The sequence below is a fragment of the Meles meles genome, chromosome 1, assembly GCF_922984935.1.
Source record: "Meles meles chromosome 1, mMelMel3.1 paternal haplotype, whole genome shotgun sequence".
In the NCBI taxonomy this organism is placed as follows: Eukaryota; Metazoa; Chordata; class Mammalia; order Carnivora; family Mustelidae; genus Meles; species Meles meles.
This window is the reverse complement of record NC_060066.1, coordinates 144,176,670-144,200,198: the sequence shown is the minus strand read 5'-3', so window position 1 is coordinate 144,200,198 and position 23,529 is coordinate 144,176,670. Positions and strand designations below refer to the sequence as shown.

At 35.3% G+C, this 23,529-nt stretch overlaps 1 protein-coding gene across 1 annotated transcript in view; it reads right to left on the bottom strand.

Annotated features, from left to right (window-relative positions):
• The window catches only part of COL24A1 (collagen type XXIV alpha 1 chain), a 395,306-nt gene that overhangs the window by 174,655 nt on the left and 197,122 nt on the right, over positions 1-23,529 (bottom strand). The window contains exons 26-28 of the mRNA XM_045980771.1: positions 4,445-4,498; positions 2,216-2,269; positions 755-808 (exon numbers count right to left, since the gene is read on the bottom strand). Coding sequence (XP_045836727.1) covers positions 755-808; positions 2,216-2,269; positions 4,445-4,498 — 162 coding nt within the window. The remainder of the gene's footprint in view (positions 1-754; positions 809-2,215; positions 2,270-4,444; positions 4,499-23,529) is intronic.

Sequence of the window (23,529 nt, the reverse complement as noted above, 5' to 3'; positions counted from 1 at the left end):
TTTATTTATTATCTTATATGAGTAAAAAGATTAGCAACCATACTAATCTACAGTTTGGCAACTGTACCAATCTCAGTCTTCCTAATTTTAGAAGTTAGTAACATGCCTATCAAAGTACTAGAAAGCCAAGCCTTTCTTCAAAACAAGAGCTTCACAAAACAGCATAAATCATTTTTGGTAATAGTTCTATTTAGGGATTATTAAAGCTTATCTTTTTCATATTTAAGTTGATAATAATGGCCAAATTTTGATAAGCAAATTTATTTCCTGGAGTCAAGATTTGATTACCTTTCTCTATATAATAAATGGAGTATTTTCAAAGCTCAAGTTTTGGTCAATAAAGATAAATTTTTTTCTGACTTTTATCTGGTCGTTTGAGAATACTTCCAAATTTCTAAGAAAAATATGTTCTAACTTATTTATGTTTTGTTTATCCATGCTCACATGTACACTTGATTACTGACTTGTTTTCTTATATGTGGTTATTCAAAAGAAAGTTTAAATTTCTTTTTATTTTAGGCTACACAATTGCACTGGTTATTAAAAGTAAATAATATAGCAAATAGCAGTGAGTAAGTTTAAGATACCATGAAATATTCTAGAGTGTTTTACATTGACTGAAGAGAGAAGTAGCCTCCATCAGTTTATACATTACTTATTTTGCCTAAGAATAAGAAGATTTTTTTTAAATAAATAAATCATAGATTTAAATTTAAGTAGACATTCAAGAAGGGAATATAAAGACTTTACTTACTGGTAATCCTAGTGGACCAATGGGTCCTGGATCCCCAGGAGGACCTGGATATCCCTATAATTTGAGTAAATATGAAAGATATAAAGTTTCTATCATATCTGATTATTTCCATTGAAGACAAACCAGTAAATTATAAATAGTAGTAAAAGTGATCATGTAAATAAGATCTCTCTTTCCTATCCAAGATATAAAAGGTAATGGGAAACGTACTACAGTTAGAAATAAGACACGGTTATACAGAGAAGCTGTATATCCTTTTATTAGTAACTCTGCCTAGAAAAGAAATTTGCTAACCAGAATCACACATTATAACCTATTGAGAAGAGAATATTCATCTTATCTTTCTGTAGGTTTTGTTATGTTATGAATAGATGGATATTATATTATACAGATTATGAAGCCTTTTCATTGTCAGAGGTGAGAAAATTCTATTATTATTTTTTTTTTTTTTAGATTTTATTTATTTGACAGACAGAGATCACAAGTAGGAAGAGAAGCAGGCAGAGAGAGAGAGGAGGAAGCAGGCTCCCCGTGAGCAGAGAGCCCGATGCGGGGCTCGACCCTAGGACCCTGGGATCTCGACCTGAGCCGAAGGCAGAGGCCTAACCCACTGAGCCACCCAGGCGCCCCGAGAAAATTCTATTATTAAGGAATGTGAATGTGTATAAATACTCTAGAGCTTTTAAATTTTAGAAGGAACATACCCTTTATGGTATAATTACTAATTCAGAGAATCTCTTAGTAGATAATAATTCCTGATATTGATTAACCTTATGGGTATATTAAATTTCTTAGTTTACAGCAACTGGACATAGCTAAAAAAAAAATCTTATAGAGTTTTGCTGATACAACAGAAGTTAAAACTAAAGAATAACTTACACAAAATAAATTTGTAGACAGTTTAATGTGCCACCAGATCTATTACAATATATTTTCTGAAGTAAGATTCTTTCATTGATATTTTTTTGTTCTCATTCCTATCATGTTTAGAAACTATTTAATAAACTAAAAAAATACAATCTATATATAATACTTGTCAGCTATTACTACCTTAAAGATGCAAGATAGTAAGATGAATTCTGGATTCTGATGTTTCATATATCAAAAACTACATCAGGACCACAAACGCATGGAAGAGTGACAGTGATGATGTGTGCTATAGAAACTATAAGCTATAAAAGAAGAGTCCTAATCATATTCTCTTTTGATTCATTTCACTAATTTATGGTGGCTTAATTCTTCTCTTAAAGCTATAGTCATTTGACCAAGTCATCTGATTTTTCAGGCTTTGCAGTGGCAATCAGCATTTGAAAGGTAAATTGTTTAAAGGAAAGGAAAATTCAAATGGAAATATACTGTAAAATAAACACTTTTCACTTATTTAAATTTCACTCAAGGTAATTCCACTTCTGAAATTATGATATTCTTTGGAAACATATATTTCAAATCAAAGACTCTTACCATAACACCCTTTTCCCCCTGGGGACCTAGTGGACCTGGACTTCCCCGTTCTCCCTTTTAAAACAAAGAAAAAAGAAAAACATTGAGGCAAGTTAATCAGTCATGACTGAGGTAAGCCTTGACAGGAAAATTGTCAGAATCATATCTTACATGCACATCTCATCCTAACTGCCAATACTTTTTAATTTACAAATTATATATTTTTACCTTAAAGTTGCTATACTTCTTTTTTTTATACTTCTAATGTAATAAAAATCCTCAAAGTATATTTCAAGAGATAAAATACTAAAAATATTTTTATAAGTAGAAATGCTAATCATTTTGAGGCATATAAAATAGGAGGATAGTAAAAGTATCAAAACATATTTTAAGAACTAACTGGTTATAATTCCTATAACCATTGAACAAAATTTTATTTCTGTAATCTGTCTACCACAAGTATAATTATGATAATCAAATATGCCATAGCACATTAAAAAAATTAAACTGATTCACATTAAAATTCCTAGGATTAGTGTAGAGCATTTGACCTTGCACAGAAAAAACAAAGTCAGAATAAAAAAAATTACAAATCTAATTTTTTAAAATGAGCTCATTTTATACTTGTTAAATTGTTAATAAAAAATCAATAAGTACATATTAAGGACTTTCAATGTACTGAGAGTTGGAGAGCTACAACAGAAATTTGACTTAGAGTCTACTCTCAAGTATTTGGAGACATGACATTAACAAAGGTCAATCAATTAGAGGACAATTAAATTTTAAATTGTGTGGTGCTTATTCTAAGTCTAGGAAGGAAAGAAATCAGGTAGGATCAGAGGACTCTAAGAAGAGTTTATGGAGGAGATGAGACTTTGAGTCCTACAGTCTGGTTTTGAATAAACAGAGGGAAACAGAGAGGATACTCAAGCTAAAAAAACAAAACAGTAAGAACAGGAATAGGAACAAGTATGTAATATATGAGAGGGGAGAGAGAAAGGTTTATATTGGAGAATATTAGAAAATTTGTTGGATGAACTGATTAAGCCAAAATTATATAGTACTTTGACAGTAAAGTAGAGGACCCAAAGTAATCCGGTCAACAGTAGGGAGCCAATGATGGTTTTTCAAAATGTTTCAGATGACCCATCAAAATTAGTCCTCTGCTTGTAGTATGTAGGATAGATGAGAAGATAGAAATCTGACAGGATAAATTTAACATAAACTGATAAGAGTATGTTGGGGCAGGGTGGGCTTTGGATTGACTATTAGAAAAGATAAATTATATAGAAAAAAACTCTAAGCCCTGCTAAAAGATTAGGCATAGAGAATGGAGGAGAAAGGAAAGGAAATACGGGTTTCACTCTATTTATTCCAGAAGACTAGAAGAACTGAGATAGGTATAAGGCACACTAAAGGACATGAGATTATTAGGAAGAGACCCATCTAAACCTGGGGAAAAAAGTGATGAATTTTAGACATGTAGACATTGACTTAAACTAAACATTTCAGATAGCAATAACTGGAATATTTTCTAATTTACTCCTAGTCCTGGCTCTACTTATTCACAGAGTAGCCTTATGTAGTAATTGCACAAGACTATCATGCTTACAATTTATATCGAGCACAACAGGTTTTAGTCAAAGACCCAAAGTTTTGGTTTATAACCTACTAGTCCATTATAAGATTCCATAAAAAAAAAAATTAAAATGCCCTTCGTTTCAAGTAAAGCATTACTTTTTATTTTTTAAAAAGACTTTCCTAAATTTGAAACTCAACATGGACAATCACTCTCAAGGTAATGATTTCTAGGTAATCTTTAAGCAAATTACAATTTCCATTACAATAGCCGGGAATATGCCCGAATAATTGCACACTGGATTCCAAGTGAAAAGCAAGAGATTGTGACTGAGACTTGGATCAGGTAAAGTGGTAATTGAATTCCTTTCGAAACTGCTTCCTTTAGGGAGCTTGCTCTGATAAAGTTGATTTAAATGTGATCTAGTCATAAATCTAGACCATCAGTTTCATCTTTTCTCTTCAGACCACATCATCACAACCCAAAGAGTCGTCTGCCCTTTAAAAATTAGAAACATATATCCCATTAGTTATATTTCAATATATTTAAGATTTTCAAGACATATTTTAAGCCATGAGTAATTTCTAATCAACATAAAATACCATATGAATGTCTCCTATTTGAGTTTAGCCTGGAATTCTTATCATTAGAAAAAAAATGAAAGGTATTACCTTTTCACCAATGCTTCCAGTAGTCCCAACTTCTCCAGGTAAACCAACAGGTCCCTTTTAGGAAAAAAAAATAACAGAAAATTCACATTTTTACTGCACTGCTATTACAGCATTTTGGTTTTAAGTCACCATAACCCATGTTTCTTTTTAACTCATCCTAAATTTTATCTTAGAGTAAAATTCTTCCTAGTATAGATGTCCAGCCTATGACTTCACATCAAAAAGTAATCTATTCATTCAATCAACAAATATATATGAATGTCTAATATGTGGCAGGCCCTGAGCTGGGAGGCACTTAGTTTCATATCCAAACACAGTCCTCGACCTTGTGGAATTTATAATCCAGGGGATGTTATAAAGAACTGTAGTTTTCATAGCTTCTTGATGTGAATACAACAGCTCACAAAGTCATTTCTGTGACTTCTTTGAAAATTCCCCAAATTAGCACACATCCATTCATTAATTCATTGTCATTCAAGAAATATTTGGTGCCTGCTCTATGCTGGTACTACATTGCTTTGCTGAGATTTTGTTAGCAAGCAAAGCAGACCCAGGCTCTCACAAGGCAGAAAGTCTTATACAGAGACTAAAACCAACTAAATTAAAAAGTAGTAATCACAAATCATCACATTGGCTTATAAAGGAAACAACTGTGATAACGAGGTAGATACTGAAAGAGAAGACAGGGTAAATAAGGCTCAGGTCTGACATCTAATCTGAAAGCTGAAGAATAAGAAGAGGCCAGTTGGCCAAGAGAAGAAAGGAGAAAGAGTGTTCTAGATGAGTAAACAGCTTGAGTAAAGGATGAATTTAGTGCCCTGAAAGGAATGAAAGAATGCAATCAGTAACACTGTTTCAAAGTGAACAAGGCTTAGTGTTCATCTACCTTGTCTTTATGGACTCTACTTCAAACAATATAGCAAACAAAATAACATAGACCAAGCTGTATAACGACAACATAATCTTTCTCCTGTCTTCAGTTATGAAGCCCTTTTCTACTATTATTTAAAGATGTATGAAGCATTTTCTTTTTCAATAGCTATTCTTTGTTTAAATAGATTATTGTATGATAATATAAAATAGCATATAGAAGGCACCTAAATCATGAAAAAAAAATGGTTTGCTATGTTGAAGCTAACTGAAGTTAAAGCATGGGGTATGATTTTATCTACATCTCAATCTCTCCCTCACTCCCCTACCTACCACTCTACCTACCTACCTACCTATTTATCTACTCGTCATGGATAAACTGATGTATGGCAAGCACTTCCTGTGTGTCTTATTTAATCTTCATAAGAGCCATATTTGTTAGTATTATCCTGCTGTACTTACAGACAAGGCAGGTGAGTTAAATAGCTTGCTGAGGTGGATGCGTTTAAGTAGTGTGGTTGAGTTTAAGTGGCTATTGAGCACTTAAAATGTAGCAGATCAAAACTGACATGTGCAGTAAACGTAAAAGACATCAGATTTTGAAGACTTACTACAAAAAGAATGAAAAAATTAAATCACTGTTTAAATTGATTACATTTTAAAATGAATGTTTCGTTAATATTGCTTGGTTTAAATAAAATGTTAGTAAAATCAATTTCATCTGCGTCTTTTTACCTTTGTAAATATGGCTGTTGAAAATGTTAAAGGACATTTGTGACTGACCTTGTATCTCTATTGGACAGCACAAATCTATACTCTCAAAAACTGTTCTAATGTTTAATCGTTATTTCCATTAGAAGTGATCTAATATTTTTCTATGATTACTGATTTTAAGAACATTAACACTTTCACTCTGAGACAATGATCAATGGTCAGTTAATCAAATCTGAGAAGAACAACAAAATATAAATATTTGTGAGACAGTAAACAAAATATCAGAAACTGAACACAGATTAATACTGATCCAGGGGAAAACCCTTTTCCTAACACATATAATCTAGGTGAGTGAATGGAGTAGGCCCACTTGACTTATCCCAGTATCGACTATGTGTACCAGATCAATGTCACCTACAGAACTATTTTGCTTAGACCATAGCACTAGCTTACTAATTAATGGAAACTGAATTAGGTACTAAGATTTAAAAATCCAGAGATTTTATATATGAAGATTAATAAGATTCCTAGCTTTAGATGACCTAGCAAGCACAGACAAGCATTTTCAAAGGTAAATCTGGATGGATCTAAGCAACAGTTACTACTTAGATGCATTCTTTCATTCACCACAGTCCATACCAATTGCTCTTATCTCTTATTACTATATATTCCCTGCTTCCAATAGGGCAGAGTTTGTCAGTACTGATGTCAAGTATTAGGAGGTACAGTCTACCAAATTTGGAAGAAATAAGCTCTCACTGGAAAATGGGCAGTTCACAGGCTTCTATTTTTGTCCACAGGGAATAGTTAATGCAACTTACATTAGGAGAGCATAACTAATGTATTAAGACTCTGATTCCTCCCAACAGTTTTCTTAAGTTTTTTCTGTTTTCAAGTTACACACTTATGGAGAAAATTCTAAATTAGTGTTGTTGGAATGATGTACATTTTCCCAAAGGTGAAATGTATAAGATTTCATTCATAATTATTTCATTAGTTATTATTTACCAGGTATAAGACACTATACTAGTCAATTTAGAAATAACTAATAACTAAAATACAAAGAAGATAGCAAAAATATTACATGAAGATAAAGTACTATAGAATATCAGATAAAGTTAAGTCAGCAAACTGTGACCCCAAAGGCTGGCTACCTCTTTTTCTAAGTTTCACTGAGACACAGCAATGTCTACTTGTTTACTAATTCCCTACGGCTGCTTTTGCCCTACAAAGGCAGAGCTGAGTAGTTGTGAGAGAGTCTGTAGGGCCCACAGAGCCCAAGCCACTTCTCTTGGGTATTTAAGAGAACTACAAAGCAGTCACTGAAGCTGTAGCCTTCATTTATAAGAACTATCAGAAATTTATACTTTTTTGATCAAGAATTTTCATTTAAAAAGTTTCAAAACACTGATTCTACATCTAACACACATTAAGGAAAATGACAAAACCTAGAGCCAAAACACACTGTGTGTTAAGAGCTAGACAACTCTACAATAATTGAAAATATTTCATTTTTTATAAAATAGGATATGTAATAGCCTATTTATAGATTTTGTTAGCTAAAGCAGAAATTCAGAAGGCCAAAAAGCCTTGTATATAATAAATCACTTGTTAGAACTGAAAAGAAGTATTTTTTTCTAAAAGTCAGTAAAACTCTAAAATACACTAGCTCTATTTTTTTTAAGTAACCACATCCTCCTTATTCACTAAAGACTAATATAAAATTAGAATATTTCCTAGTTGAAACTAAAATGTTTAAAACAACTTTTACATAAAGTTCATAGACTTGACAATTCTGCCTTAACTGTGGTTTAGAACTTGTCTATATTGTTTCTAATTTTCTTTTCAGTACAGAAACAACTTCAGGTATAAGATAAAACAAAATAAAATAATTCAGAGCCCACATCTCTTTAAACTCACTTGAAAATGGGATATTATAAGACTAATTCTTGAGGATGTAGCTCAGCTTTATCTTAGAAACATTAATTTCAATGTTTGCACTTACTAGTGTTACTGAGTTTATCCACTTTTAAAAATTTTTTAGAAGTTATCTTACAACAATAAAAGCAATATTTGTTATACTATATGAAATTGCTTATATTTGACTTTTTTTTAAACCTTAAACATTGGTTATTTTACACGATTCAATCTAGTATAAAACTTTGAAGGTAGGAGAAACAGAAGACTGGCCATGATTAGAAAGTGACAACTTTAAGCACTACATCAGAAAATGTATTTCCATTCTATTATTTACTTCTCCTCTTTAAGATCTCATACATTCACATGTTTGTTGAAGATAGTGAAAATACAAACTTCTTGTCAGTCTAGACAGATATGGGGAAGATGCAGAGAAGTGGAAATACAGTGCATGTAATCTATCTGGGTAAGAAAGAGGAATATGTTTTTAGATAAGACGGATATGAGATTATATATTGGACATTCTGGTAGGAATATTCACAACACAATTGAGTACACAGGTCTAGAGCTAAGGAAAGATAACTGTGAACTATCAACAAAAAGAGTAACTGAGTAGATGCATCACCAAAGAGAGTGTGTGGGCTGAGAAACGGAAGGACCAAGAACAACAACATTTAGAAAGCAGGATGAAAAAAAGAAAACTTACAGAATTGACTATATAAAGAAAGTGTACTATCAAAAGGAGGATATTGTCAGGGTAGCTGGGTGGCTCAGTCAGTTAAGCATCTGACTCTTGATGTCAGTTCAGGTCATGATCTCAGGGTTGTGAGATCTAGCTCTGCATTGTCCTTACATTCAGTGCATTATCTGGTTGTCCCTCTCCTTTTGTTCCTTCCCATGCTTGAACATGCTCTCTCTCTCAAATAAATATGTAAAATCTTAAAAAAAAACCCAAAAAACTAAAGGAGGATATTGTCTATTTATTTTTGTCCATAATGGCTTTTTTTAGACTTTTTCATTTAGGGGTAATTTTATGACTTGACAAACATGAATGGGCCTTTTCTGTTTATTTCAAAATACATCATTGTTCCTAAAAGGCTAACCATTGTATCATTTCACCCCAATTTTCAAATGAGATCTATAAGCTAAGGATATATTTGACAGTGTGATGTGGACTAAGCAACTTCAGCTCATTGCGCCTCTTCCTTTACCATTCAGGAAGATGTAACCTCAATTTCATTAGTCTGCATGTTTTATAAAGCAAGGATAATGTCTTATCTGATACTATATCCCTTATACCTGGCATACTTCTTAGAATACAGAACATAATTACAAATACATGTTGAATGAATAAGTCAACAAATTAGATGGAGCAGTAGCGGTGGAAACAGATGAGCTGCCCACATCACCAGCAGAGATGCATAACCAGAGAGGCCTAGATCCAAAGACTAACAAAAGTGAGAGTATAAAGGCATGTCCATTTTTGCCTAATATAGGATTACTCTGTTGGGCTATACATGTTCCAGATCTCCCCTAAATGATTATTTGGCTCGCATTTCCTCCAGTGGGAGGACGGAGAAACTGAGCAAAGCCCCGGATTTAATAGAGTGATCAAACTCCAGGACAGGTTAAATGTCTAACCAAGACAACTCTGTTAGAACAAGGCCAGGGCCTCCTTTGGGGAAAAAAAAAAAGGGACCCTGACACTTGTCATGAGGATACCTGGGTAGAGGTCCCTAAAGATTTTGAACCACCAGACTCTGTGAGCTTACAGATGTGGTCTACCTCTCATTAATGCTAGCAGTCTCTCCTGTACGAAAATATGTGCCCCAATTGGGATTTTTCCATACATCCTCTTTCGACCATTATGTCAAGAACTAGGGTTAAGTCACAGCATAACGCATCTGGGAGTTTGATATGTTTGATATAGGAGAAAGAGACTATATCCCAAAGGAATAAAAGATCTAGCCAATACATACTGGTAGGAATTGGGGCAGTGGGAACCTGGTTTGAGAGGTACTTAATCAAGGGAGATATAACATAATCTAAAAAACATAAATATAATATAAATTAGATATGAGAATTTATTAATTTGGGAGCACATATCAAAAATACAGGATTTAAAATCCTGGCAAGGACCTCAAGAGATTGTGCAAGCTCCTTTAGTGCGTTTAAGCTATGAGATAAGCAGCTCTGCCACGTGGTCCATATGACTAGGCAGACCCTGTAGTTTTTAGAAACATCACAGGTGGGAAAGGAAGATATGTAGAGCTAACAGCAAGCCTTGACAGGAAGGATGCAAAAGACTCCTTGGATTTTGTAGCAAGGCCATGCCATTCGCAGAAGAGAATTATATGTGTTTTGAAAATCAAATTCTAGTGTGCTACTAGGCTCTAAACTGAGCACCTAATCATGGACACCAGATGACCATGCATCTGGATCTATCATTAGCTGAGCTGTGTCAGACACAAGGTGAGCAGTTCCAGTGCAATCTGGCATGGAACATGAGCAGGACAGGGGTAGATGCAAACTGAATGAACAAGTAGTCTAGACCCCCAAACAGAATCTCTTTTCTCAGAAGATACCTCTGGTTGTCTGGGAGATCTCTTACGACCAGCTGCTTGTGAACAGATGTCCAAACTTGGTTTATAGATTGGTAGGCTTAGTGCTATGGACTTACTATTTGTGTCCTCTCAAAATTCATGTGTTAAATATCCAATGCAATGGTCTTTGGGGGTAGGGCTTTGGGGAGGTAATTAGGTGATGAGAATAGAGATAAGGTGATTAATTCCATGATGGGATTAATGTCCCTATAGGAAGAGGAAAAGAGCTAGCCCTTTCTCTATCTACATGTGTGGATACAGTGAAAAGATAGCCATCAGCATATCAGGAAGTGAGCCCTTATCAACCACTGGATCTGTTCAACAACATGTTTGTTTTTTAAGCCACCCAGACTGTTGTGTTTCATTATAGCAGCCTGAACTAAGACACTTACTATGTAGTTGCAAACTGAAAATGGATGGAAGCTGTACTGTAAGTTCACTCAGGAGTGTCTTAAAAGGCAGTGGAAACGGAACATTTCTAATGAGCAGAATTTCTGACACTGTACCAGACTGTCTACTTTCTGGGAAGGAGAAGTGGCTTCAAGTTAGAATATGCACAGACTAGCAGGTATCTGTGAGTGACCCAGCTGGTTGGTTAGTCACCTGAAAGGAAGAAGATTGTAAGATTGGGAACAAGGTTTGAAAATGAGGTACATAGCATACATAGGTACATTAGACACAAAGTGCAAAGATTTTGTATCAAATGTTAATGCCTAACAGAGAAGGTCAAAACTGGAGAGTGCCTGGAAGGATACAGAATAATTCAGAAAGTTGACATCAGCACGTCTCGGTCAGTAGTCATCTCAGTGTTGGATGCTGGGCATATGAAATAAATGAGCATGGTGGGAGGGATGAAGGTGTGTATGGGTCTGACATCATGGGTTCCTATTAACAAGGCTGAATTAATTACTGCTGCTACTGAATATTCACACTGCAAACAACAGAGAGCAACACTGTTCCCATGATATGATGCCATTTTTTGAGGAGAACCACCAGCCCCTTGGGGGCAAATTCACACTGGAAAGGCCAAAGATTTATTCTAACAGAAATAACAAACTCTGGGAATGGGTTTCTTTTTTATCCTCAGCCCTCAACTACCAGCAGTATCTGATAGCTTACAAAGTGTCTAATACATCTTACAAGATCCCAAAAACATTGTGTCACACCATGGTACCCATTTTACAGCAAATAAGTTGTGAAAGTGGGCCTATGTTCATGGGATTTAGAAGTTATGTCGTATGACATCAAGAAGCTACCAGCCTGTTGGAACACTGGAATAGCCTGCTAAAGGAGCAGTTAAAGTGCCAGTTAGGAGGGGATACTTCTTTTTTTTAAGATTTTATTTATTCATTTGAGAGAGAGAATTCACAGCAGGAGGAGCAGCAGAGGGAGAAGAAGCAGCAGGCTCCGTGCTGTGCAGGGATTCCCAATGCAGGGCTGGATCCCAGGACCCTGAGATCATGATCTGTGCAGAAGGCGATTGCTTAACCAACTGAACCGCCCAGGTACCACCTGGAGGTGATACTGTTTAAGGATAAAGCACTACCCTAGAGGATAAAAAAAGTATACACACCAAATCAAAGGCAGTTATATGGTACTAGATCTCTAATAGGAAATAGTTATTGGTCTTGGAACCAAGGGGAGGAAGCAGAATTAATCCTACTTACTACCACTCCCAACAACTCTGTGGAGGACCCTGTGCTTTCCATCCCCACAAAATGTAAGCTCTGCCAGAATAGAGGTCTTGGTCCCCAAAGAGGATGTATTTTCATTAGGTGACACAGTAAGAGTTCCGCCATTGATCTATAACCTATGGCTGCCCTTTGAATACTTCAAGTTCTCTGTATCTGGGCACCAGAAATCAAGGAAGAGTCACCATTGTGGCATAGTTCATTCACCCTGATCATCAGAGGCAGAAGACTGATATCATTTGTGGTCCTAAAGCTAGCTGCATTGTTAGGGGCTATACTTTGTACTACTAAGTCCTTTTCAAAGTTTTCCCCCAGGAAGAGAATCTACCAGAAACCTAGAGCAATCCCTTGAAAGGATATGAAGGCAACCCAAGTTAACACTAGGAGTAAACAGTTGTGAACCTCAAGATGGGCCACCAAGATACATCACCAAGGAAGAATATGTTGCCTAAGCTGTTGTCAGCTTCATGTCTTCACTTTCGGAGGGCCTTCCTGACCAATGCATGCCCCAGGGTGACTCATACACTATGAGTGCTAGAGTTGGAGTATAAAAAGCCCAGCCATTCAGCCCAGCCTGGTGAGTTTATAAAGGATTCAGAGCTTCCTGTACGTATGGTTGAGATTTTTTTTTCTTTTATTTTTATTTTGTTTTGTTTTGTTTTGTTTATTTGTTTATTTACAGCATAATAGTGTTCATTGTTTTGGCATCACACCCAGTGCTCCATGTAGGACGTGCCCTCCCTATTACCCACCAGTATGGTTGAGATTTAAGTAGTGCCTGTATCGATTTCACTTCTCTATCTATTCAACCCTATTTCCTCTTCCTCTTTCCTCACATGTTACTTTCTAATAAATATCCTACAGCAAAATGCTCTCTCAACCAGTCTACTTCTAGAATATCCCACTTGTGGTCACAGTTCCTCCCTAAATGGGAGTCTCAATCTACAGAGGGCCATGTAATTATGACAAAGTGTAAGTGAGTCCATACATAGATTCTGAGAGTACACTAAAGACAGAAAAGCAGGACTGTAACTTGTTGGTCTGTAAAAATGATCCTCATTTGTGAAAAGACTGAATATCACTAAGAATAGTCTGAATTAGTAAAGGGAGATTCCCTTTTTTTATATTCCCTTTTGACAAGCTGTAACTGTCATACTTAGTGTAGCTACTAAGGTACACATTGTCAACCTACTTCTAATGCCTGGATAATGACCATTATCTACAAAAAATCCTTTAACCCTACTTCTCTTTCAAGTAAGGTACACTATATTATATACAAACACTATCACTATACCAGTACTTGGTGCCTAAGAGTCTAAATAAACCAAATGAGGAAGCCATGTAGCATAGTGATTATGATAAATCATACCTGTTACCAAATATAGACAAAAACTCCCTTAATTTTTTTTCTGGAAAAATGTGTAAGTAAACAAAAACAGTGATTACTCATCTGTGTTCTCTATTGTCTTTGAAACCAAGAATGTGCCTAATTAGCCTTATTAGAGTTTCTGAAAACTGAAGATAAGCTATCTATCTATGAGCACTGGTGATGGTGACATACTGAAGGAAAGCCAATTATCTAGAAAGCCTGCATTCATTAACACTTTAAAAAGTATAGACATAGGGGCACCTGGGTGGCTCAGTGGATTAGGCCACTGCCTTCGGCTCAGGTCATGATCTCAGGGTCCTGGGATCGAGCCCCGCATCGGGCTCTCTGCTCCACAGGGAGCCTGCTTCCTCCTCTCTCTGCCTGCCTCTCTGCCTACTTGTGATCGCTCTCTCTGTCAAATGAATAAATAAAATCTTAAAAAAAAAAAGTATAGACATGCCCTAAAATAAATTCATTCATTCATTTCATCAACAAACATTTGAAATATAATACATGCCAGATATTAATAAATAATGCAGAAAATTTATATAGTCAGTTAAATTTAAAACACAGACAAGCATTTCATCAATTTAGAGGTTCCCGATTGGACAACAGTTTATTGTGGCAACAGTTCCTCCACTTCAGACTGTTGTCATTTGGATATACAAGTTTTCTAAGATATATAACCCCATGGTCTGCTCAGTATCCAAACAAGGATTTCAGTTTCTGACATTTCCCTGACAACTACTTGACTCTTACTTCCTTGGATCATATATGTAGTCATGAAATAAAAGTTAAGAATGAAGTTTTGCCTTAGGAAGTTCTGGCAATAATTAAAAGAATATGTCTGGAATGTCTACTCAACAGATGCTTTTACTCACACTTATGTTATGAGAAACTTGAGAATAGAAAGACAACTTGTGCTGTCCTCCTTGCACTAAATTGCCTGGCATCTGTTCACATTATTCTGCTCTTCTGAATGAGTCTCATGACAATAAATCAAAGGTGATAAAGTGAGTATCAACATAGGGCTACCCCAATCTTGGTTGAACTTCTTAAATTATTGATTAAAAAAATTAAAAAATAAAAATTTCTTATGAGAAATAAGAGTAATTCTCCTGCTGTGACACTTGTGTTGCAAAACATTTGAACTGTAAGCTCTTCTTAAAGTTCTAATAAATTAGCAAGCTCATTCACAAAAAAGAATATGTGCTTGTAATTATAGCATATTTTTTGCCACATATGAAGCATTAAATTAGTTCTGCATTCTTTCATGCAGATCTTGTATGTCTTGAGTTTTTGTTTGTGTGTGTGTATGTATTCTATCTGAAAACAAAATTACTAGTCAGAAAATCTGTTGTCTGATGACTCCCATCAAACCCCTCTTCCATCAAAATCTCTGTACCTAAAAACGAAGAAAATAAGTGTTGTATTGGTAGATTACTAAAGAGTTGAGTTCTAGTTTAGATCTTCATTCATGAAACAAGTCATGGAACCAGTTTCAGTCTCATCCTTCTAATTCTATAAAATAAAGAGGATGGACCAGATAATCTTTCTCATACATTACAGTATTGAAATTCTATAATCTCTCTCAAAGTTTCCAGTACTAAAATGCTACAATTTAACCACAGGAAGATGAAAAGCACCCAGGTATTTAGAGATGCTTAAAATCTTTTGAATAGGTGGCAAAGAAATGTAATTTTCTTTAATTGGAATACTTTTATTTTGGAATGAGGAAGGTGCATCTGCCATTTGGGATCTTCATTACCACTATGGAAACAATTTACTGATAAACCTCTAGAGGAGGCAGATGTTGTGATCTCTCTTAGATCTTCCTTTATTATTTTCTTTAAACTCATTGTTTATTACTTTTTTAAAAAGCTTCTAACTTATAAACTCTTCGAGAGTGGCCTGTGTTCTGCTCATCTTGATGTTCATCTCAGCTAATCTCATCGCCTAGCACCTTACTTGGCACAGAGCAGCTGCTCATAAAATATCTATAGAATGAATGCATAGCATAAACTGGATGCTAGATTCTTTTTTAAAAAAATTTCAGTATAGTATACATACAGTGTTACATTATTGTCAGGTATATAAAGGAGTGATTCAACAATTCCATACATTACTCAGTGCTCATCACAAGTGTACTCTTCATTCGCTTCACTTACTTCACCCATACCTTCACCCATTTCCTCTCTGATAAACATCTGTTCTCTACAGCTAAAAGTCTGTTTTTTACTTTCCCTTTTTCCTTTGTTTTGTTTCTTAAATTCCACATATGACTGAAATCTTAATAGTATTTGTCCTTCTCTGACCTATTTCACTTAGCATTATACCTTCTGGATCCAACCATGCTATTGTAGATGATAAGATTTCATTCTTTTTATGGCTGAATAATATTCCATTATGTATATACCACTTATTTATCCACTCATCTATCCATAGACATGAGAGTGGCTTCTATAATTTGGCTATTGTACATAATGCTTCAATAAACGTAACGTGAATATATCCTTTTGAATTAGTGTTTTTGTATTCTTTGGATAAATACCTAGTAGTACAATTACCGGATAGTATGGTAATTCTATTTCTAATTTTGGAGGAATATCCATACTGTTTTTCACAGTGGCTGCACCAGACTCCATTTCCACCAAAAATGCATGAGATTGCTTTTTCTCCCCATCCTTACCAACACATGTTTTTTCTTGTATTTTTTATTTTAGCCATTCTGACAGGTGTGAGGTGGTATCTCACTATAGATTTGATTTGCATTTCCCTGAAGAGTGATGTGGAGCATTTTTTCATGTGTCTGTTGGCCATGTATGTCCTTTTTTGGAGAAATGTCTTCATGACTTCTGCCCATTTTTAAATTTGATGTTTTGTTTTGTTTTTAGTCTTGAGTTGTATAAGTTCTTTATATATTTTTGATATTAACATTTTATCAGATATATCATGTGGAAATATCTTCTCCCAGTCAGAGGTTGTTGTTTGGATTTGTTGATTGTTTCCTTTGCTGTGCAGAAGCTTTTAATTTTGATGTAGCCTCAAGAGTTTATTTCTGCTTTTCCACTGCCTCAGAGATACATCTCTGGATGGCTAATATCAGAGAAATTACTACTTACGTTCTCTTTTAGGATTTTAATGGTTTCAGTTTTCACATTTAGGTCTTTAATCCATTTTGATTTTATTTTTGTGTATGGTATAAGAAAGTGGTCCAGTTTCATCCTTTTGCAAGAAACCGTCCAGTTTTCTCAACGCCATTTGTTAAAGAGACTCTCTTTTACTTGTCACATATTCTTGCCTCCTTTGTCAAAGATTATTGGTCATATAATCATGGGTTTATTCCTGGGTTTTCTATTCTCTTCCATTGATCTATATGTCTGTTTTTGTGCCAGTATACTGCTTTGATGACTACAGCTTTAAGTATATCTTGAAATCTGGGGTTGTGACACCTCAAATTTTATTTTTCTTTTCAAGATTGCTTTGACTAGTCAGGGTCTTTTGTGGTTCTTGAGAAATTTTAAGATTATCTGTTCTAGTTCTGTGAAAAATGATGGTAGTATATTGATAAGAATTTCATTAAATCGTAGATAACTTTGGACAGTATAGACATTTTAAAAATATTTATTCTTTTAATCCACCAGCATGGAATACCTTTCCCTTTGTAAGTGTTGTCTCCAATTACTTTTATCAATGTTTTATAGTTTTCAGATACAGGTTTTTCATCTAATTGGTTAAAAATTTAACAGGTAATCCTAGGGATTTTATTATTTTTGGTGCTATTTGTAAATGGGTTTTTTTTTCTTAATTTCTCTTTCTGCTACATCATTAGAGTACAGAAGTGTAACAGAGTTCTATACATTGATTTTGTATCATTCAATATTACTGAATTCATTTATCAGTCCTATTAGTTTTTTGGTGGAATCTTTAGAGTTTTCTATATATATATATACTGTCACATCTTCTACAAATAATGAAAGTTTTACTTCTTCCTTGCTGATTTGGATGCCTTTTATTTCGTTTTGTCGTCTGATTGCTGTGGGTACAACTTCTAGTACTATGTTGAATAAAAGTGGTGAGAGTGTACATCCTTGTCTTGTTCCGGACCTTAGGAAAAAAGCTCTCAGCTTTCCCTCTTTGAGTATGAGGTTCATTGTGAGTTTTTCATATATGGCCTTTATTATGTTTAAGTATGTTCCCTCTAAACATAATTTGTTGAAGGTTTCTATCATGAATGGTTGTTGTACTTTGTCAAATGCTTGTTCTGCATCTACTGAAATGATCATATGATTTTTTATCCTTCTCTTGTTAAAGTGTATCACTCTGATTGATTTGCGAATACTGAACAACCTTTGCATCTTGGGAATAAATCCCACTTGATTGTGGTAATTTTTTTTATATATTGTTGTATTCAATTGGCTAATGTTTTGTTAAGAATTTTTACAGCTATGTTCATCAGAGATATTGACCTTATTTCTCTTTTCTATAGTGTCTTTATCTGTTTTTTTGTAGGGTAATGCTGGCCTTAGAGAATGAATTTTGAAGCTTTCCTTCCTTTTCTATTTTTTTGGAGTAATTGAGAAGAATGAGTATTAACTCTTCTTTAAATATTTGATAAAATTCACCTGTGAATCTGTCAAATTCACATTTGGTAGAAGCCATCTCGTCCTAGACTTTTGTTTGTTGGGAATGTTTTGATTACCAATTCAAATTCATTGCTGGTAACCTGTCTGTTCAAATTTATTATTTCTTCTTGTTTCAGTTTTGGTAGGTTTTTTGTGTCTAATAATTTATCTATTTTTCTAGGTTGTTCAATTTGTTGGCTTATAATTTTACATAATATTCTCTTATAATTATTTGTATTTCTATGATGTTGTTATTTTCCCTCTTCCATTTCCAATTTTACTTGACTCCTCTCTCTCTCTTTTGTGAGTCTCATTAAAGGTTTATCAGTTTTGTTGATCTTTTCAAAGAACCAGCTCCTGTTTTCACTGACCTGTTCTATTGTTTCTTAGTTTCTATATCATTTATTTCTTCCCCCCTCTCACTTACCAACTCTTTTTTTTTAATGTTCACTTAGGCAACATATAGTACATCATTGTTTTTGATGTACTGTTCAATGATTTATTAGTTGCATATAACACCCAGCACTCATCACAACATGTGCCCTCCTTAATATCCATCACTTGGTTACCCCATCCTCACACACTTTCTCCCCTCTGTAACCCCTGTATGAACCACATCTTTATCCATTCATCTGTTGAAGGATATCACAGCTTCTTCCACAGTTTGTTATTGTGGACATTGCTTCTATGAACATTGGGGTGCATGTGCCCCTTCTTTCCACTACATCTGTATCTTTGGGATATATACCTAGAAGTGCAATGCTGGGTCATAGGGTAGCTCTATTTTTAATGTCTTCAGGAACCTCCATGCTATTTTCCACAGTGGCTGTACCAGCTTGCATTACCACCAACAGTGTAAGAGGATTCCCCTTTCTCCACAACCTTGACAACATTTGTTGTTTCCTGCCATGTTAATTTTTGCCATTCTAACTGGTGTTAAGGTGGTATCTCATTGTGGTTTTGATTTGTATTTCCTGGAGGGCTAGTGATGTTGAACATTTTTTCATTTGTCTCCTAACCATTTGTATGTCTTCTTTGGAAAAGTGTCTGTTCATATCTTCTGCCCATTTCTTGACTGAATTATCTGTTTTCTGAGTGTTGAGTTTGATAAGTTTTTTATAGATCTTGGATACCAGCCCTTTATCTGAAATCTCATTTGCAAATATCTTTTCCCATTCCATGGGTTGTCTCATAATTTTGTTGACTGTTTCCTTTGCTGTGCAAAAGCTTTTTATCTTGAAGAAGTCCCAAAAGTTCATTTTCACTTTTGTTTCCCTTACCTTTAGGGACTTGCCTTAAAAGAAGTTGCTGTGGCTGATTCGAAGAGGTAACTTCCTATGTTCTCCTCTAGGATTTTGATGGATTCCTATTGTTCATCCATTTTGAGTTTATCTTTGTGTATGGTGTAAGGGAATGGTCCATTTTCATTCTTCTGCATGTGGCTGTCCAGTTTTCCCAGCACAATTTATTGAAGAGACTGTCTTTCTTCCACTGGATGTTCTTTCCTGCGTTGTTGAAGATTAGTTGACCATAGAGTTGAGGACCTTTCTGGACCCTCTGTTCTTCCACTGATATATATAGATAGATAGATCTATCTATCTATATATATATCTATATCTATCTATCTATCTATATATATATCACTTATTTCAGCTCTAATCTTTATTATTTCCTTCCTTCTACTGGTTTGGGGTTTTGATTGTTCTTCTTTTTCTAGCTCCTTTATGTGTAAGGTTAGATTGTTTGAGATATTTCTTACTCCTTCAGGTGGGCCTGCATTGTTATAAATTCCCCTCTCAGAATTGTTTTAGTTGCATCCCAAAGATTTTAGATCACTGTGTTTCATTTTCATTTGTCTCCATACAGTTTTTGATTTCCTCTTGATTAATTGTTTACCCATTCATTGTTTAATAGCATATTATTTACCTTCTATGTATTTGTGTTATTTCCAGACTTTTTCTTGTGGCTAATTTTTAGTTTCATAACCTTGTTTCAGAAAAAATACATGCTATGAGTCAATATTTCTGAATTTGTTGAGACTTGTTTTGTGGCCAAATATATTATCTATTCTGGAAAATGTTCTATGTGCACATGAAAAGAATATATATTCTGCTGTTTTAAGGTGGAATATTCTGAATATATCTGCTAGATCCATCTGGTCCAACATGTCATTCAAAGCCACTGTTTCCTTATTGAGTTTCTGTTTGGATGGTCTTTCCATTGATGTAAGTGGGGCGTAAAAGTTATCACTATTATTGCATTACTATCAATTATTTACTTTATGTTTCTTATTAGCTGCTTTATGTGTTTGGATGCTCCCATGTTGGGTGCATAAATATTTACAGTTGTTCTATCTTCTTGTTGGCTTATTGCTTTTATAATTATTTGGTGTCCGTATTTGTCATTTATCTTGCTACAGTCTCTATTTACATTCTATTTTGTCCATTATAAGAACTGCCACCTAGGCTTTGTTTACATCTCCATTTGCATGATAAATCCTTTTCCACTCCTTCACTTTCAGTATGGATGTATCTTTAGGTTTGAAATGAGTCTCTGATAGGCAGCACATAGATGGGTCTTGCTTTTTATCCATTCCATCACTTTGTGTCCTTTGTTTGGAGCATTTAGTCCATTTATATTCAAAGTAATTATTGACAGGTAAGTATTTATTGCCATTTTGTTACATTTTTATAGGTCTTTTTGTAGTTCTTAATTCCTTTCCTGTCTTGCTCTCTTTTCTCACTGTTTGCTGGCTTTCTTTAGTGATATATTTGTATTCCATTCCCTTTATTTTTGGCATATCTATTATTGGTTTGTGATTTGTAGTCACCATTAGGTTTATATTTAACATCTTATGCACACAGTAGTCTATAGCTAATTTTTTACTCCCCCCACCACACATTTTAAATATAAGGTATCATATATTATATCCCTTAATTTGTGAATCCCTTGACTGATTTTTATAAATACACTTAATTTTCCTGCTTTTGTGCTGCCTACTTTTCTTACTCCTACTAATGGTCTTTCCTTTCCACTCAGAGAGTCCCCTTTAATATTTCTTATAGGGCTGGTTTAGTGGTCATGAATTTCTTTAACTTTTGTTTCTCTGAGAAGCCTTTTATTGCTCCTATTCTTAATGATAGCCTTCCTGCACAGAGAATTCTTAGTTACAGGCCTTTTTTCTTTCAGTACCTTGAATATTTCACGCCACTCTCTTCTGGCCTGTAAAGTTTCTGCTGAGAAGTCAGCCCTATGGGTTTTTCTTGCATGTAACTGTTTCTTTTTCTCTTGCTGCTTTTAAAATTCTCCTTTTATCACTATTTTTTCCATTCTAATTATGGTGTGTCTTAGTGTGACCCTCCTTGGGTTGATTTCATTGGGACTTTCACTATCTTCTGGATCTCGATTGCTGTTTCCCTCCCCAGATTTTGGAAGTTTTTAGCCATTTTTTCTTCAAATAAATTTTCTACCCCCCTTTCTCTCTCTTCTCCATCTGGGATCCCTATAATGCAAATGTTATTACACTTGATGGTGTTTCTGAGTTTCCTAAGTCTAATTGTCTCTATTATTACTATTTTTTCCTCTCTCTTGTTCAGTTTGATTGCTTTCCATTACTCTGTTCTCCAGGTCCCTTCTTCTTCTTCCTCTAGTCTATTATTTATCCATATACTGTATTTTAATTTCAGTTATTGAGTTCTTCATCTTTGATAGTTTTTTTTTTTAATACTTCCTATCTCTTTGTGGAGGATCTCACTGAGTTCCTCTAATCTTTTCTCAAGTCCAGTGAATATCCTTATGACCATACTTTAAATTTTCTATCAGGTAAATTATTTATCTCCATTTTTTTTTTTTTTTTTTAGCTCTCTTGCTGTGATTTTTGTCTTTTTCTCTCATTTGGGATATATTCTTATTTCTTTCCATTTTGTCTAACTCTGTGTGTCTGTTTCTCTGTGTTAGTTAGGTCAGCTACATCTTCTGTTCTTTAAAGTAGTGGCCTTATGAAGTAGAGTTCTTGTAATGCCTTACTGTGCCATGTTCCTTGTTCACTAGAACTTGGCCCTTCAGAGGTATCTCTTATGTGTGTTGCATGTGCCCTACTGTTTGAGTTGTTTATCTTCAGTCTAGTCATCTGCAGTGGTTCTCTTTGCCTGCTGTGGGCAGTGTCTTTTTCCCTGTGTTGTTAGTGCACCAGTCTGGGGCTTCCTTGAGCTTGCACTGAGTCAGACCATGTGTTTGTCAGAGATGCAGCAGCACTGAACTGGAAGGGGCTTTCCCTGTGTTGTCCCCTGAAGAGCTTTCTTTGGTGGTTGAGGCCTGCAGTCAGACCAAATGTCTGCTTCCAGCCCACTGTTAGGGCTGCAACTGAACTGGAAAGTATTGTTATCTTCCCCTCTCCTTGGGGCAGCAGTCACCTTGGGAGTGGTGTTGGATCCTATTGGGGCTGCTTGCACACTGCCATGCTTGTGGTACCCCTTTGGAGGGACTCCAGCCAGGACGTATAAGAAAGGAAAGTCTACAAAAGATTACAGGGTTAGGGCTTGCACTGCCAACAAGATCCATGCTGGTCCACTGTGGGAGGAGACATGCAGTCACCTGGGAAAACTCCTGCTAGACTGGATTGGGTTGGAAGGGATGTTTCAGCAGAAGCGCATGGAGGTAGGGCACGCTGTTAACAAGCTAGTTAGAGTGTTTCACTGTGCTGATTCCTGCAGGTGTCCTTGTATCTAGGCTAGGAGGCATGGGAGGGAAATGGTGCCTATCAGCTTATTGTTCTTTGAAAGTCTTCCAAAGGTCCCTGCTCTATAGCACAAGCTCTGAGATTAGTAAAGAAATCTCCTTCTTCTAAACCCCAGGCATTTTTTTCAAACTGCAGACTCTGTGCTATATCTCCATGGGCTGTTTGCTGTGTTCCTCAAAGGGGAAACTGCTGATTTCTAACATTCCATGTATAAAGTCTCACCGGTTGTTAAGTCCCTCTGGTTTTCTTTCTTTCTTTTTTTAAGATTTATTTATTTATTTGACAAAGAGAGAGTGAGCACAAGTAGGCAGAGTGACGGGCAGAGGGAGAGGGAGAAGCAGGATCTCTACTGAGCAGGGAACCAAATACGGGCTTGATCCCAGGACCCTGGGATCATGACCTGAGCTGAAGGCAGGCACTTAAATGACTGAGCCACCCAGGGGCCCCTCCCTCTGATTTTCCTTAAGAAATTAAAAATAGAACTACCTTATGACTCTGCAATTCCCTCTGGTTTTCAAATCCAAATGTTATAGGGATGTCTTCCCTTTGCAGGTCCTC